General features: G+C 43.2%; 1 protein-coding gene across 6 annotated transcripts in view; it reads left to right on the top strand.

Moving 5' to 3' along the window:
- Positions 1 to 16,188, top strand: part of NSD3 (nuclear receptor binding SET domain protein 3) — a 119,737-nt gene extending 103,549 nt beyond the window's left edge. For 4 of the 6 annotated variants that reach the window (XM_088020956.1, XM_088020960.1, XM_088020957.1 and 1 more), the window contains 5 exons: positions 6,085 to 6,201; positions 7,706 to 7,847; positions 8,880 to 8,986; positions 9,745 to 9,949; positions 10,357 to 16,188. In XM_088020956.1, the coding sequence (XP_087877082.1) occupies positions 6,085 to 6,201; positions 7,706 to 7,847; positions 8,880 to 8,986; positions 9,745 to 9,949; positions 10,357 to 10,598 (813 nt within the window). In that variant the 3' untranslated portion in view covers positions 10,599 to 16,188. The remainder of the gene's footprint in view (positions 1 to 6,084; positions 6,202 to 7,705; positions 7,848 to 8,879; positions 8,987 to 9,744; positions 9,950 to 10,356) is intronic. The other 2 variants (XM_088020959.1, XM_088020958.1) reach the window with 1 other exon arrangement.
- The last annotated feature ends 268 nt before the right edge of the window (positions 16,189 to 16,456 follow it).

The following is a 16,456-nucleotide window of genomic DNA, read 5'->3' as shown; positions in this document are numbered from 1 at the left end:
CTCCTCACCAGAAATGATCATTGTTAAGAGGTTGTCATGTAGCCTTTTATAACTTTTTCTACACAGTTATAAATGTAAACATATACAAATACATATTCCAATATTCTATACTTACAGGGTTTTTTAAAACATAAATATGATACATATTATTTTATCCCACTTCAGATATCGTGAATACACCTTAATGACAATACATACAGATTTCTCTTTATTCTTTGTAACAGCCCCATTATATTCCATAGTAAAATGTACCATAATTTATTTCACCTATTTTCTAACAAATTTATATATATATTTCATTCTATAATGAACATTCTTGATCATCTATCTTCATGCACCCAGGTTTTTTTTAAAGATTTTATTTACTTATTAGAGAGAGCAAGTACGATTGGGGGGAGGGGCAGGGAAAAGCAGAGGGAGAGGGAGAAGCGGACTCCCCGATGAGCAGAGAGCCCGATCCCAGGACCCCAAGATCATGCATGACCTGAGCCGAAGGCAGATGCTCAACCAGCTGAGCCACCCAGGTGCCCCTTTAGGCACCCATTTCTATAGGTTAGATTGCTTGAGGTGAAACTCACTCATTAAGCACGTGTTTGTGAAGCTGCTTCTGTGTGCCAGGTACTCCTCTGGGTATTCGGAAAAACAGTAGTGAACAAGACACCTTTGTGGGTCTGCTAGAGACAGGTAACAAATAGATATATAATGTTGAGTACCACTAAAATGCTGCAAAGAAAAATAATGCAGTCAAAGGGGATGGCTGGTGACAGGGATGGTTATTTCAAACTGCTTGATTAAGGAGGGCTGAGGAGGTGCCATTTGACATGAACATGAGGGAGAAAGCCATGCAGGCACATAAGGGAGAAGAGCATTTCAAACTGAAGAAAAAGCAAGGACAGAGGCCTTAGCGTGCTCCAGAAACAGCAGGAGAGCCAGTGCACCTGGAGAAGGAGGAGGAGAGGGGTGGTTGGTAGGTAGGAGTTGTGAGAGAGGGTGGCCTGGGGCTACATCTTATGCGGCCTTAGAGGCCACAGGAGGGAAGCTTCTGGAAGATTTTAGTGGGAAGTGACTTGATCTGAGCTGATGTGCTCATTCTCTATTGCTGCATAACAATAATATTGCAAACTTGGGAACTTATAATGTAACACACATTTTATTTTCTCACAGTTTCTAGGGCTCACGAGTCAGGCAGTGCTTGGCTGGGTCCTCTACTTAGGGTCTCACAAGGTTTCAGTCAAGATGCTACCCAGGACTGGATTCTCATTCTTGTGCCTCAGCTGGAGAAGGATCCATTTTCCTGCTTGCATGGCTATTGGCAGAATTTTGCTCTTTGAAGCTGTAGGTCTGAGAGCTTCAGGTGTTTTTTTGTCTCGGGTGGTGGTGGTTCTCATTGTTTTGCTGCTATTAGCTTCTAGAGGCTGCCCACAATTCCTTGCCAAATAGGGTTCCCTGACATAGCTGTTTGCTTCCTCACAGCCAACAAGGGGGAGAGACGCTCCACTCCAGCAAGATGGATGCTAAAGTCTTGATGTAACAAACTCATATAATCACATACATCCTGTCACCTTCGCCATTGTCTATTGGTTGGACGCATGTCACAGATCCCGCTCACTCAGGGACAGAGGATCGCACCATGGCATAAGCCCCAGGAGACAAGCATCTTGGGGGCCACTTTAAGTACTTGTGTGCCACCCTTGGGGTTCAGAAGAACAACTCTGGCTGTAGTCTGGGGAATTTATGGTCATGGGCTAGGAGGAGCAAAAAGGAGATCATTATCATCCAGGAGAGAGATGATGGTGGTGTGGACTGCTAGGGTTGTAGCAGAACAGGAGAGAAGTGGGTGGATTGCTGACATTTGGAGGCAGAGCCAACAGGATTCGCTGATGCATTAGATAGATGGATTGGGTCTCTTGGCCAAAGGCCCTCAGCATTTAAATGTCATTGTAAGTGGGGCGCCTGCGTGACTCAGTTGGTTAAGTGTCTGACTCTTGGCTCAGTTCAGGTCTTGATCCCAGGGTCCTGAGTTCAGCGTGGAGCCTACTTAGAAAAACAAAACAAAAAAAGTCATTATAGAATGCAAAAAAGGGGCGCCTGGGTGGCTCAGTCGTTAAGCGTCTGCCTTCGACTCAGGTCATGATCCCAAGGTCCTGGGATCGAGCCCCGCATCGGGCTCCTTGCTCGGCAGGAAGCCTGCTTCTCCCTCTCCCACTCCCCCTGCTTGTGTTCCTTCTCTCACTGTCTCTCTCTGTCAAATAAATAAATCTTAAAAAAAAAAAAAAAATTTAGAATGCAAAAAAATTTTTTAAGTTTATTTTTTTTAATCTCTACATCAACATGGGGCTCGAACTCATGACCCTGAGATCAAGAGGAGCACACTCCTCCAACTGAGCCAGCTAGGTGCCCCTAGAATGCAAAATTTTTGATGTTACTTTAATGCCATGCATATCACAATACAAATTTTTACCTGTGACTTCAGGGGAGGTTTAGAGGTTATCCTGAAATTTATCCAGTAATTGCATTTATTTTAAAATGTATTCTAATTTATTAAATTAATATAATCAAGAGAAAAGAAAATATAGTCAGGATTATTCTGCCTGTTAGCTCTTGAGGGATTGCTAATGTAAGACCATTGGTCTTCTACAAAATAGCTGGAAGTATATATTCCTGAAAAGCAAAATCATAAAAGACGGAGTAGCAACATGGAAAAGACTTTTGGTGCATTGAGGGGACAGAAGCCAAAGATGAAATTGATTGTACACAGCTAGTCCTCTTCTTTTCACACATAACAGATTCCTGAAAATGTGTGCCAGAGCCAAAAAAGGGACTTCCTGTTACAAGGTGATTTCTTAGAAATTAAATAAATATATATTAAATGCTGAATTACACCCTACCTTTTTGCCATAGTCTTTAAGGACAGATTTCTAGCATTTTTAAAGCTCTTTATTTGGTTATTTTTGTTCAGAATTGAATTCACAGTTAATGGGTGTCTTTTGGGTTTGTCTTTTTTTAAGATTTTATTATTTATTTTTTTTAAGTAATCTCTTCACTCAATGTGGGGCTTGAACTCAACAACCTCAAGATCAAAAGTCCCATGCTCTACCAACTGAGCCAGCCAGGTGCCCCACAGTTAGTTTTAAGTCCAGTAAGCAACTCTCGTTTTTTGTTTTTTGTTTTTTTTAAGATTTTATTTATTTATTTGAGGGGGGAGAGAGAGAGAGAAAGCACACACACACAAAGGGGGGAGGGGCAGTGGGAGAGGGAGAAGCAGGCTCCCTGCTGGGGCTCTATTCCCAGGACCCTGAGATCATGACCTGAGCCAAAGGCAGATGCTTAATAGACTCAGCCACCCAGGCACCCCAGTAAGCAACTCTCTGAAGCTAAGGTTTGTCCCTTTAGGACATCTGAAATATTTCTCTTACAAAATAGCTAGGAATATTTATTTACAGTGGTATCAAATTTTAAGACTTGCACTCTTCCTATTTGATATCAGCACTTTAACTTTCCTGTATTGACTCATTTTCATAAAACCATAATACATGATACTCAAACTTTGACAGCCACAGAACCATTTCTTTAAATGAAATCTTACCTTGAATCCTAATATGTGGAAAAGGTGATGTATAGCCGACTTGGTTGAAGTTCTGCTGTATGGGTTTCAGTTAAAGGAAACCTGCCATTAAATAAGTATAGTAACACAGGGTGGCGAGGAAATCTACCTGTGAGGGTGATGGTCCCACATGATGGTGCGAATTGTTCATCAGCTGTGTCACAGCCCCAGCTGGATGGAGGGAAAGCCCAGTAAGGTGACTGAGCGTGGCACACAAAAGTGCAGACCCTCCTCCGTCCTTTGCGAGAAAGGACTGGAAGGGAAAGGTAGAGAAAATAAACTGTTCTGTTAAGTGTTACAGTTATCAGTGTAGTATATTTCTTTTTCTTTTTTTCTTTTTTTTTGTATTTGTACATTTCTTTTTCTAACCTAATTCTTTGTCATAGCTTAACAGTCAGTGAAAATGGGAGGGAGAAAAAAGCCAGAGGTCAACTTTTGGGGTGACCACTCCCCAGTGGAAACAAGTATGTAGCTCCTTGAGGCTGACTCAGAGCCTCACAGACCCCACTAACAGCAGACCACCAAGGGAAGAGACATGCGTGGGTCATTAGGTTGGTTCCTTCCAATTTGACACATTAACTTTTTTCTCTATATTACAGAACTGACAATCTTTTGTTTTTATCAATAGAGAAAGATTAAATATTTGTAAGAACGTTGGCTTATGTTCTTAATGATTTGTCAAAATCAGAAAATGTGGTACTTCTCTTTAGATTACTGGTATTTACTATCAGTTCTGTGATTCTAAGGACCGTGAGAAGGACTAGTGAAAATTTGTATGGGGGAGGGGGTCGAGGGTGGGAAGAACAAGGTGAAACAATAAGCAAATACATTTTTGTTTCCCAAGACATTTCTTTTTCTTAAGACCGAAAAGTTCTGTAGGTAATGCTTATTGAATCAGCCATGCTTTTGAGGTGAAAGGGTTAATGACTATGAATTTATAAACACAAGATGTTGAATGTATAGTATTTACCTTATTTTAAAAGAAACTAATCATGGGGCGCCTGGGTGGCATAATCAGTTAAGTGTCTGTCTCTCCATTTCTGCTCAGGTGCTGGTCCCGGCGTCCTGGGGACTGAGCCCTGTGTGCAGGGAGCCCGCTTCTCCCTCTCCCTCTGCCCCTCCCCCTGCTTGTGCTCTCTCTCTCAAATAAGTAAAATCTTTAAAAAGTAATAAAAGAAGCTAATCCCTGCACACCTGTGAGAACAGCAAAATGAAAACTAGTCGGCAGTACCAGATGCTGGCAAGGATGTGGAGAAACTGGGTCTCTCCTACAGTGGGAAAGTATGATGGGGATGTGAAATGGTCATACACTCTGGAAAATAGTTTCTTAAAAAATTAAAAACAAACTCACCATTTGACCCAACCAGCTGCACTCCTGGCCATTTATCCCAGAGAAATGAAAACCTATGTCTGCACAAAAACTTTTACCGGAATGTTCACAACAGCTTTATTTGTAATAGCCAAAATATGAAAATAATTCAAACATTCCTCAGGAGAAATGAACCGTTAAACAAACCGCAGTACGTCCATAGTATGAAAGAGTGCTCAGCAGGAGAAAACAGACTGGACTACTGACACAACAAATGGGACAGGTCTCAAGAGAATTAAGACTGAAGGGTTGTTTTTTTTTTTGCCAACCTCAAAAGATTACATACCGTGTGATTTCATTTATAGAACATCCTCCAAATGACAGCGATGGAGAACAGATTGGGGATGGGATGAGGTGGAGGAGGGAAGGAGGACAGTGTAATTATAAAGGACTGTACAAGGGGTCTGTGTGGTGATGGAATGGTTCTGTATCTCGGTTGTGGTGATGGTGACATGATTCTACGCCTGACCAAATTCCATAGGACTAACACACACACACACACACACACACACACACACACACACAGACACGCAGTGGATGTAAAGTTGGTGCGATGTGAATAAGATTTGTAGATTGTACCAAGGTCAGCTCTCTAGTTTTAATATAGTCTTGTAGCTCTGTAAGATGTTGCGGGCAGTGAATACCAGCTGATGGGCGCACGGTTCCTCTCTGCGCTATTCTTGCGACTCCTGTGAATATCTAGAATTACTCCAAAATAAAAAGTTGTTTTTAAAAAAGAATTCATTTGTTTCTGATTCAGATCTTTAACGGGCATTAACCCTAACTCTACACACTTAATAAAAGTCTGTTGTAATACAGCCTCAAAGACTTTAGTTAGCCTTATCTCAGGTTCCCATCATTATGTCCCTTGGACATATTGTTATAAGTCATATTGTCAGCAAGGAAAGATGGGCTATCACCTTTTGAGACACGGCTACAAGAAAAATAGTGCCCCCTGCCTGCCAGGGAATGACAACTACTGTTTGTTTCCATCGTTAGATTTCCAGAAGTCTTTTTGGTTAATTCTCTTGGATTATACATGTGGTGTTAAAGAATGCTGTCAAAGAGAGTACATTGGCCTTACATTTACATAGTGCATGCTTCTCTGCAGGGCGAATTTGTAAATGAATATGTTGGCGAATTAATTGATGAAGAAGAATGCAGATTGCGAATCAAGAGAGCCCACGAGAACAGTGTAACTAATTTTTATATGTTAACTGTTACCAAGGTAAAATTGCTTTTTTTTTGTAAGAAAAAAGGATTTTGGGTCTTTGTTTCATGGTCTTAGGTTGAACTCCGTTTCCTCTAATTTGATTGTTTTTTTCAGGAGAATGAACGCTTTACAGTAGCCAGTATGCTAGCTACCATAATGTGCTAATTATAGCAGGCTACACAAAGGCTGATTATTGAAGCCTTGCACATGGCATGTGAGTGGACAGATGACCAGGACCAGGGCGGACATACGGGGCTTTTCGTTCCAGCTCTTCTTAGTCACTGAAGGACCTGGCCCTCAGTTTCTCTGTCACTGACCGACACCATCAGCTCTGTCATGCTAAGTTCTAAAGCCCCGTTAAAGTTCTGATTTAGCAAAAATTCTAACTCTAAATTGTTCTGTGTTCTAAAACTTCATGTCTGAGGTAGGACAAATGGATGACATCATAAGTGAAATGACAGTAAAGCTGCTAGATTAACCCATGTGCTCGGAAGTCCCATTTGCCACACGTTTGGGACATCCGTTATCTTGTGCAATTTCTTCAGCAGTCCTCTGATTTGCAGAGGATGAGAAACTGAGGTTCAGCCCTGACAAGCGATCTGTTGGATATCTTGTCACAGTCGAGTGAAGGGCTAAGACTAGTACCCATGTTTCCTGTGTTCCAGGCTCTCCCTGAAACTGAGAGGTAGAATATCATTAAAAGTAAGAACTAGAAATCACTTACAAGAAGTTTATTTTAACTGATATGTCATTGTTTGACGGTTTTACAACTTTCATGAACAGAAATTTCATAAACCTAAAATGCCATTTATTTCTGATGCCCGAGTGGCCCTTTAAGTCCGCTCTTCACTGTCGGGGCCCCTCCAGCCATCTTGATGACACATGGGAGGCTCCGTCCTCCAGAGCTCAGCCAGATGATCAGAGTTCGAATTCAGAATGTTGAGCTTTTTACTGTGTCCTGAATGTCAGTGTAAGTAAAATAGAAGGAACAGGGAACCACTGAAGAGTATGTCCCACATGATAGCCCTTCTGTCGATCAGACGTCCAAATCTTCATTCAGAGAAAAGGCTTCCATATTTCCTCCATCCCTCTTTATGGCCTACTCTCTTGTCCATTTACCCCTGGACTGGTTTTGCTGCTTGTTCGGAGCAGGAAAGGAGGACTGACAGCAAGCCCCGTGGCTCCCACGCCAAGCGGCTAGCTGAGCTCTGCGCTCTGGCACCCCTGTGGCTGGGTCATCTTCTAAGTAGCATTTTTCTATGGTCTGTGTCTAGAAACAAAGTTTAAACAACTTTAAGATAAATTCCACTTTATCTTAATTGCTTTGACTTGAAGCTCATCAACTAGAGAACTTGGTCACCAGCCCAGAGAACACGCGTTGTGGGAGTTGTCAGCCGCCAGACTTCGGCTGATAGCAAAACGCTGCTTCCTGTGGCTCTTGACCAAGTTGGAGGTTTCTGAGAGAGGCTTGTACTTCGTTTTATGTCAGAGGTACCTTTCATTTCTTTTCTTTCTGAAGGACCGTATAATTGATGCTGGCCCCAAAGGAAATTATTCTCGCTTTATGAACCACAGTTGTAATCCAAACTGTGAAACACAAAAGTGGACAGTGAATGGAGATGTTCGAGTTGGACTTTTTGCTCTTTGTGATATTCCTGCAGGTAAAAAAGCTACTTGCTCCCCGTGTCCCTCTCTGAGCAGGACATCCTTCAAGGTTTGATGCTCAAGTATTTATTCAAGTAAGATAGGATTATGTTTGGAACTGTTATCTGCCACTAAGAAGTGAAAATCTGTGTCCTGAAAAAGGGAGTTTAGCAAGAGCCTTTCTGTCCGAGAGGATGTTACAGAATCCTGTGTGTCCGCGGCCCTCCTGAATGACTCCTCGCAATGATTGCTGTCTGCCCAATATAACCAGATGTTTAAGCTTTTGTTTTCTTCTTTAAAGTTTGAACATACTGTGTTAGCATCAGCTGGTTTCTTGGTTTGTGTGTGGGGGTTTTTGTTTGTTTTTTAGTTGAAAGATCAGTCTGTTTCAAATTAGACACAAAAAGCTTCCGAAGGCCGTTATTGCTTCCATGTCTCCTCAGCCATCCAGCATCTTACCAGCAACACTTACTTTCTTCTCTGCCAGGTTTTAGGGAAATGGGTGAGAGGAAAAGAGCTGTAGCTAAAAGAGAGAAACTGCATTCCTGAAACTTCGTTCAGGACCAGCCAGCAAGCTTGGAGCTCCCAGTCCGAATCCCTGGGTCTTTGGTGTAAATAGTAAATCTGCATTGTGAACTCCATTCCGAGCATACGCTAAAGCATTAGTCACCGGAGATAGTGTGACCGCTACTCTTCCATGGTCATACTGTTAATTCAGAAATTTGTGTAAATTAGCTTGAGAAAAGCAAGCTAAACCAGAGCCCATTTCTCTCGAGCACAGATTTCAGATTCTTAGTCTCTTACATTGTTTTTGACCACTTCAATGAGAAGGATATGACAACTTTTATAGACTGTTTTTGCTGTAATCCTTGGTGGGTGGGGATGTTTCCCTCTGTTGGTTTTCCCCTGTCACTCTTCAGTGCAGAGCTCGGCTGAGGGAAAAGCATTCAGGTCAGAATTATGTCTCTCTTTTCATTATGAGAGTGTGTGTGTGACAGCATGTCTGTTCCCCGAGACTTGAGTATGAGTAATTATTTCTCTCACTTTAGGGATGGAGTTAACGTTTAATTACAACCTGGATTGTCTGGGCAACGGCAGAACGGAGTGCCACTGTGGGGCAGAGAACTGCAGCGGCTTTCTGGGAGTGCGGCCCAAGGTCAGTTGCGCGGGGAGCGAGCGCCCCAGGCCGTCGGGAAGTCAGGAGTGAGGCTGTTGAAGTCTGTGACCATCTCAGGAAAGGGCTGGTGAATGGGTCCCCAGTTTAGTTCATGGCCGTTGCCTTAACCAGAGTGTACACTCTGACTTTCCAGTGAAGCAGATCTTAGTAAGATCTGTTAGGTTCTGAAGAGGTGTTTGCATTTCTGATTAAATCTGAAGTTATCAACATCCTTTTCAAAAACTTTTTTAAAATTCACCCTATGCCGGGGCGCCTGGGTGGCTCAGTCGTTAAGTGTCTGCCTTTAGCTCAGGTCATGATCCCAGGGTCCTGGGATCGAGCCCCGCATCGGGCTCTGTGCTCTGCGGGAAGCCTGCTTCTCCCTCTCCCACTCCCCCTGCTTGTGTTCCTTCTCTCGCTGTGTCTCTCTCTGTCAAATAAATAAATAAATAAAATCTTAAAAAAAAAATTCACACTATGCTGAAAACCACTGAATGAGCCACTTTAAAATGGTGAGTTCTGTGGTACATGAATTATATCTCAGGATCCTTGCAATTTAAAGAACAAAGCACTGTATTCAAAAGTCAGAGAAAACGAAATCTTATTTTTATTTTAGTACTGTTATGGGATGAGAAGTGCTTCTGCTGGTTTTTAGGTAATTGAACAAAAGGGTTAAGGGAACTCAAATGAGCCTGAGGTTCGGGAGCTCCCTTTCTATGTAGAGCCTCACGCGCTGTGTTCATCCTTCTCCCTGCCAGTCGACGTGTGCGTCAACAGCCGAAGAAAAGGCCAAAAATGCTAAGTTAAAGCAGAAGAGGCGAAAAATCAAAGCAGAACCAAAGCAGATGCATGAAGACTACTGTTTTCAGTGTGGAGACGGTGGAGAGCTGGTCATGTGTGACAAAAAAGACTGTCCCAAAGCATACCACCTCTTATGCCTTAACCTGACTCAGCCACCATATGGTAAGCGAGCCTTTCAGGACCCTTTCCCTGACTTGCGACTCTGCCAACGATGTGTCACCTAGAATGTACTTCACTCCCCTTAGTGGAGCCATGGAATGGATAACTTTGAACCGAAAGTATGCTAGTGAAAAATCTGTCTTCAACTGTGGGATAGGTGCGGGCCAGGAGGATCGGTTTCTCGCTCCTTTTTGCCGTGGGCGAGCCGTTGGCTCCTGTGGCGCTGAGTTTGGGACGGAGCGCACACCCACACTCAGTCGTACACTCAGACGTAAGTGTGGCCGAGATGCGGAGTCGTAGTCAGCTGAATTCGTTCTCCAGTCAGAGCAGATGGTGCAAACCTGGCTTCTTCGTGGGTAATCACGCCGGGCACTAATGGGGCTCTTTTCCCTGTGCCCACCCCTCCGCAGGAAAGTGGGAGTGCCCGTGGCACCAGTGCGAGGAGTGCAGCGGTGCAGCCGTCTCCTTCTGCGAGTTCTGCCCACGCTCGTTTTGTAGAGATCATGAAGCGGGCGCTCTGGTCCCCTCTGCTCTGGAAGGCCGGCTCTGCTGCTCGGAGCACGACCCCGAGTCTCCTGTGTCACCAGAATACTGGAGCAAGATCAAATGCAAACTGGAATCACAAGATCATGGAGAAGAACTGAAAGAATAAATGGGTGGTGATTTCTTCTTTTTTTCTTTTTTTTATTGAGATGAAAAAAAGGAAAAGAAACAAGTGACTCGATGGCACGTTAGTGGGAGAAAGCTGCCGCCGCGCCGACCAGGTCCAGTGCGTGCAGGCAGAAGCGATTGGCCGTGTCTGTTTTTCTGTTTTGTTGGGTTGGGGATTCTTTGGTGGCGGGCCAAATTCCCTTGGTCTTCTCTTGCCTTTTATCATGCTTCCATCCCCTTGCAGCGGGAAAAAGAGCTGTCTTCGCTTTTAAAATAAGAACGAAGAGAAAAAGAAATTTTGTTAATGAGATACATTTAAAGTCTAGGATGTGTTCCTTGGGTGTAAAAAGCAAAAGTAGCCCTGATTCCTTTATTTATTTTCATTTTTTAAAACTTTGGAGAAGTGTAGTTCAGATAGTCTATTCAGTGTACATGTGCGTGTGTGTTTGAAGTAGCAGTTGGAGAGGCCCTCTAGAAAAGGTTCTGGTGATCTTTATATACCTCTTTGCTGAGCAGTAGGCAGGCTCACTTCTCTTTCCCTTCCAAACACTTTCATAGTCTTAGAGAAGGACTCTGTGGGAGTATTGAATCTGGTCTCTTGAAAACAAGATGCCTCAGCGAACTTTACCTCTGTGGTCTGAACCTAGCTGGGCTTTATGATGTGATACCTTTATTTAGAAAGGTATATAACATGGTTTTGGTTTTGGAGAAAAACAGAAATGGGTGCCCTCACTGAGTTTGAAATGTTTTCCATTGACAGTGGACATTTCTGATGAGGCATGTTTATGTGGATGTGAATGCAGAGTTAGAATGGTTGTTCTGTTGCTCTGACACGTGGACAAAGGCAGCTAAAGGGAGATGAAAGGCCCAGACCCGGAGTTGGATCTTTCAGGCACCATCCTCTGCGCAGTGTAATGGGGCCCCTAGTCTGACCTGGAGGGCATTACGGCCATTTCCTTCCCTGTCTCTGCTTCCCTCTCCAAATCAAACATTCCCGCCCCCACAGCCGAATTTCCTGGTGAAAATGACACAGGTAAATCAGAGTTGTATCTGCGTAGGTCTTTTTGGTTTAGTTCTTCTTTTGGGGGGTGGAAGGGGTAGGGGTGTCCCCCAGTTACATGTAAACAATTTCTATTTAGTATTCTCTACTAATTAAAATCACCCCCACCGAGGAAGGGGAAGCGCTTCTACAGGGTATATAAGAGCCACACAAACACACTTCATCTTAGGAAGCACTTAGGGAAGCTCCCAAGAAAGCAGTGTTAGCAAAAATGGTTGGTTGGGATGCTTGGATCTCATAGATGCAAGTGTATCAAGATGTCTGCCCACAAAATTCAGTTGCATTTAATGCTTCGGAATATGTATATTCCAGTATTCCTTGTATGAAGTAAATAGTAATGTCAGACACTGTTGTCACACCGTACTAAGTAGAAGTCTAGGGCTAGCTTGAATGAGCGTTAACTTTCTGAATTTTGACTGCTTACAGTTGCTGGTACCTGGTGGCATTTATTTTCCCTCAAGAAGGACCTAGGAACCTTATGAAGGGAGGGAGGGTAGATGCTCGGCCACATTCCTTCCATTGTGTTATGTGTGTTCCTTTTTTTCTTATCAATTTAGAGTTCTTCTCTGGAAAAAAGAAAAAAAACTGTTTCGTGCCTCTCTCTCTCTCTGTCTCTCTTTTTTAATGTAAATGTGCAATTGTACTGGATTTTCTCTTGTAAAAAAACAACATAGAACAAACAAACAAACAAAAAAAAATCACACTACAATTCTTTTACTTAAGCTCCTAAACTGCCATTTGCCTGATTCCAGCAATTAATTCTGAGGTAACTTATTGAGCCTCCAGGAATTCTCTTGATTGGATATGATCCCAGGAGAAAGAGCAAAATGGAAAATGCTATGCATGTTACAAAGTCAACTCGCTACCAGTAACATGCAGCACAGCGCACCAAAACACTAAACTTTGCTCTTGAACAATTATATAGTTTGATATCCTTTTAAAAAATAATTTAAGAAAATCTAGGTTTTATCATACTAAAACTTTATTTTATATATATATATATGTGTGTGTGTGTATATATATATATGAGATAAATGTTTGCTTTTTTTAAACTTACTAACATGAAGGATTTCCTTTAACATTCAAAATGTAACTCTCCTATTGAAACCGTATTCCACATGAAATCTTATCTCCTTGCTTTGTTTTGGACTTAGTGCTATTTAATACCTGATGACTTTTATATGGTAAGCCAGGGTACATCCTGTATACTTACAAATACCTTAGGTTTCAGTATTTTTATGCAGCTTCTTCATCATGTCACGTTTTGTTGGTGTTACAACAGCTCTGCTGAGATTTTTTAATCTTTTTAGGGGGTTGGGGGGTACCTAATAGGATCGTTCTGCCATTTCAGAAATCAGGGTGAAAACAAAATAGCTAACCATAGCTCTGGAGTCTTCGTCCAGGAGCGCTCTTTAATGGTCCAAAAGTGGCTTTAGCCCATGCCAGTGCCAGGGTGCTCTCCTCACCTCCGGAGTGTCACCGCCCACCTGCATGGTGCAGGCTGTGGAAGCAGTAAGGCGGAGAGAGGGCTGTGCTTTCTGTGTGCATCGTGTGCACGCACTGTGCTTGCCCGTGCTTCACCAACGAAATGGTCCAAAGGACGTGTTGCTCGCTCATAGTCTGTAGTTGGTATTGGTTAGCTTGTAAATCTGTATGGTCAGAGCAAAAATGGTTGGGTTTTATTCTTGTCCAAAAATGAAATAACTTAAAGCATCATGGGATAATGGTGGGTTCTTTTTTTTAGCCTCATGTTAATTCTTTGGAAGAAGAAGCGAATGTAAAATTTTTGATAATCAGCATAAAGCTTCAGAAATCAGATGGGTAACAACTACAGAGGAAATCCCGGGCGGCCTTCCCCTCATTCCTGGAAGGCCGGTCCGCTGGAGGGATTCACTTCTTTAATAGCTAATCAGGGCTAGAGTCAGGAGGGAGGTGGGGTTTATTTTCATTTTTATTTTAACAAGTTCCTACTCTACCTTAATTCTCAAAGATGATCTAGCCTAAGCTATAGAATAGGCCAACTTTTAGAATCACTGAAACTTGGAGCTATCTCTGTGTTCAAGTCAGGAACAAATGTAAAAACTAAAATAATAATACGGGGATGGCGGCTCCCAGCTCCCTTCTGCCATTTCCACATAATACTTGGAAACATGCTTGTAAATAATGTTCTGCAATTCTGAGATAATCATGTAGAGGACTCTCAGAGTGGGCAAGCCCTGGACAGGTTTCTCCCCCGGTTCATGAAGTAGTTTCCTTTCGGCCTCATCGCATGGTTTGTGTTCCGGCCAGGGCCAGGGCCAGGGCCAGGGCCAGGGCCAGGGCGAGTGCTGCAGTCTGGATGGCAGAGAGCAGCCCTACAGAGCCTGGTCTCTGGGCCCCCCCCCCCCCCAGGGTCCTTTAGCATTCACCTTGAAGTCAGGGCACTGCCGCCTGCCGGGTCCCAACAGGATAAGAAAACAGGTTGCCGCGGAGCCCTTAGGTCTTGGGAAGCTCACCGGGGAGGTACCTCTGGCAGCGCAGACTCGACTTCCCGAGTTGGCCAAGTTGCTGCAGACTGAAAGTGATCATTTGGAACGATTTCCTTTGGCCTCGGGCCACTTACAGTTGGTCCCTGGTTGTCTGTAAACCAAGAGTAGAACGCGCCTCCACTTTCAGCTAAGCTGGGGAACAGATCTGATTAGACGGCTTTGCCATGTATTAACGAAGATTGAAAAGTTGGACATGTGTATATACTGAAATCTACCAACTTTTCCCCGGGGCGGGGTACAGGGAGGAAAGGGGGTTAGAACAGGGTAAGGGAGGGGGAATGATGTTTACCACAGGTACAAAGTAGTCACTTTAACATTGAGACCTCTGCCTCATCGAATTCAGGTTTTTTAAGTACTTGAAACTCTTCATATTCCCCTTATTTTACAGATACTTTTAAACTTATGAAGTAGAAAGCATTGTTTTGTATACTGTTTTGAAAACAAATAACCTAGTCTCGTCCTCTTCAACTTGGATTAAAGGCAAAGTTCTGCAAATGGGAGAGAGTGTCCACAGCAGATAGCTCAGATTTCATGTACACATTCGGGAAGAGACTCTTGCATGAAATACCAGCAGCATTTTTATGAGTATTTCCCACATGTGTTCTTTATTTTGTCATTTTGTCAACCCTAGCCCCATGCACCTCTTCTTTCCTTTTAATATATATGCCTGTGTAGGGAAAAAAAAACACAAAAATTTGCACTTACGTTACACTCCTGAAACGCAGGGTGTAATCTGTGTGTTTCAGAAACCCTTTCCGTTCTTTTCTCCGTCAGTCCATTGCTTAAGTGACAAGTTCAGGTGCTTGTGGCACAAATGTGTGCAGGGCGGAGGGGGGGCCGGGGGGGCAGCCTGCCCTTCCGTAGCCTGTGAAAGTCAGTTATGCGTAAGAGAAAGGGAAAAGATGAACAGTTGCCAAAGTCATTTATTCGGTCCTTAGTTTTCTTATGTGACCTTCCATATCTGCGAATTGGCAAGCAAGCCCCCTTGGGTGCCGGTCCCCCCCCCCCCACAGCCGGCCGCAGACCTGCAACGTGTGCCCGAGGCGCGGTGTCCATCAGATCACCGGGCCAAGGTATGTATGAGGTCTTCTTGTCAGGTTAGGAGTGGACTGGATACAATTTACTTTTTTACTCTGTTGTCATTAATATTGCTCTTTATCTCATTTGTGCTGTCACATACCCTCTGTTAAAAAGAAAATCACATTGCCTCCGATGATCAAGATGCTAAATGATGATTACAACTGGCTAATAAGATCCTTTTTCTATACAAGGGTGTGTGCACAATTGGAATTGATACGAGAAATTCATTTGTAACCACTTGTGATATTGCACAACAAACACAGATACCTACAGATTGTTTTCTTTTTCTTGTGATCTTTATCTATGATAATGACCTTTGTAGATTGGTTATTTCTGTACTTTGTTTATCTGTAATAAACTTTGTAGATCCTGTGAAATGTTATTTTGCCTAAATCACTTGAGACTTGAGTCTTTAATAACAAAGCATCAATATTCACTAAAGTCAATCTCTTTTGAGTTTCTGTGACTTGACTAGAAGCTCTTGACACTTAAGAGATTAGTGTCATTTTCCCTGGGGGGTGTTCCACTAGGGCATTACTGTATAATGACTTGATGTTGCCACATAGACTTCAAGATACATGATATTTTGGGGATTTTGTTGATTGGCCTATGTTTTACTGCATAGTGTGAAACGTGTAAAGCTTGGTTAACCTGTATATAGATAGCTTATTGTTGACTAGTTATAGTGTATTTAGGATTGCCTGTAATTTTAAGCTTCTTACTACTGTGTGTGCTGGTAGGAACATAAATTTTTGTACATTTACTGAGATGTTGCTTTTTTTATTTTACAAATACTTTGGAATTCAAATGTGTTTTTTGCTTCCGTGAGGATTAATTTGGAAAGGTTCTTAATGACATTCCACTGACTTCAGATTTTGCTTGAGATTGACTTCAATAAATTGTCCTGTATGTTCCAAATTAAACTGTGGACTTGTTCATTGCCTGTAGTTTCTGGCCACAACTGCTGGCCTAGAGGCCCTTAATGGGAAGGGAGGGCACTGGGTGCCGGGCTGGAGGACCCGAGACGTGCCCGCCCCCCACCCTCCCGCCCCCCCGGCCGCTGAGGCTGCGGCACAGCCAGGTCCTCCGAAATGCTGCCATGCCGCAAATAGACGTGGGCTTTGGTGGTGTTTTCCCAGAGGGAAGGCCCTTGGAGAATGCTGCTTCTCGCTCAGTGTAGTAGGAGACTGT

This window comes from Eumetopias jubatus, unplaced genomic scaffold, assembly GCF_037043125.1.
Source record: "Eumetopias jubatus isolate StellerSeaLion01/CBP00866 unplaced genomic scaffold, mEumJub1_p1.0 scaffold_2, whole genome shotgun sequence".
NCBI lineage: Eukaryota > Metazoa > Chordata > Mammalia > Carnivora > Otariidae > Eumetopias > Eumetopias jubatus.
Note: the sequence above shows the minus strand (reverse complement) of the source record. Positions and strands in the feature narration are given on the sequence as shown.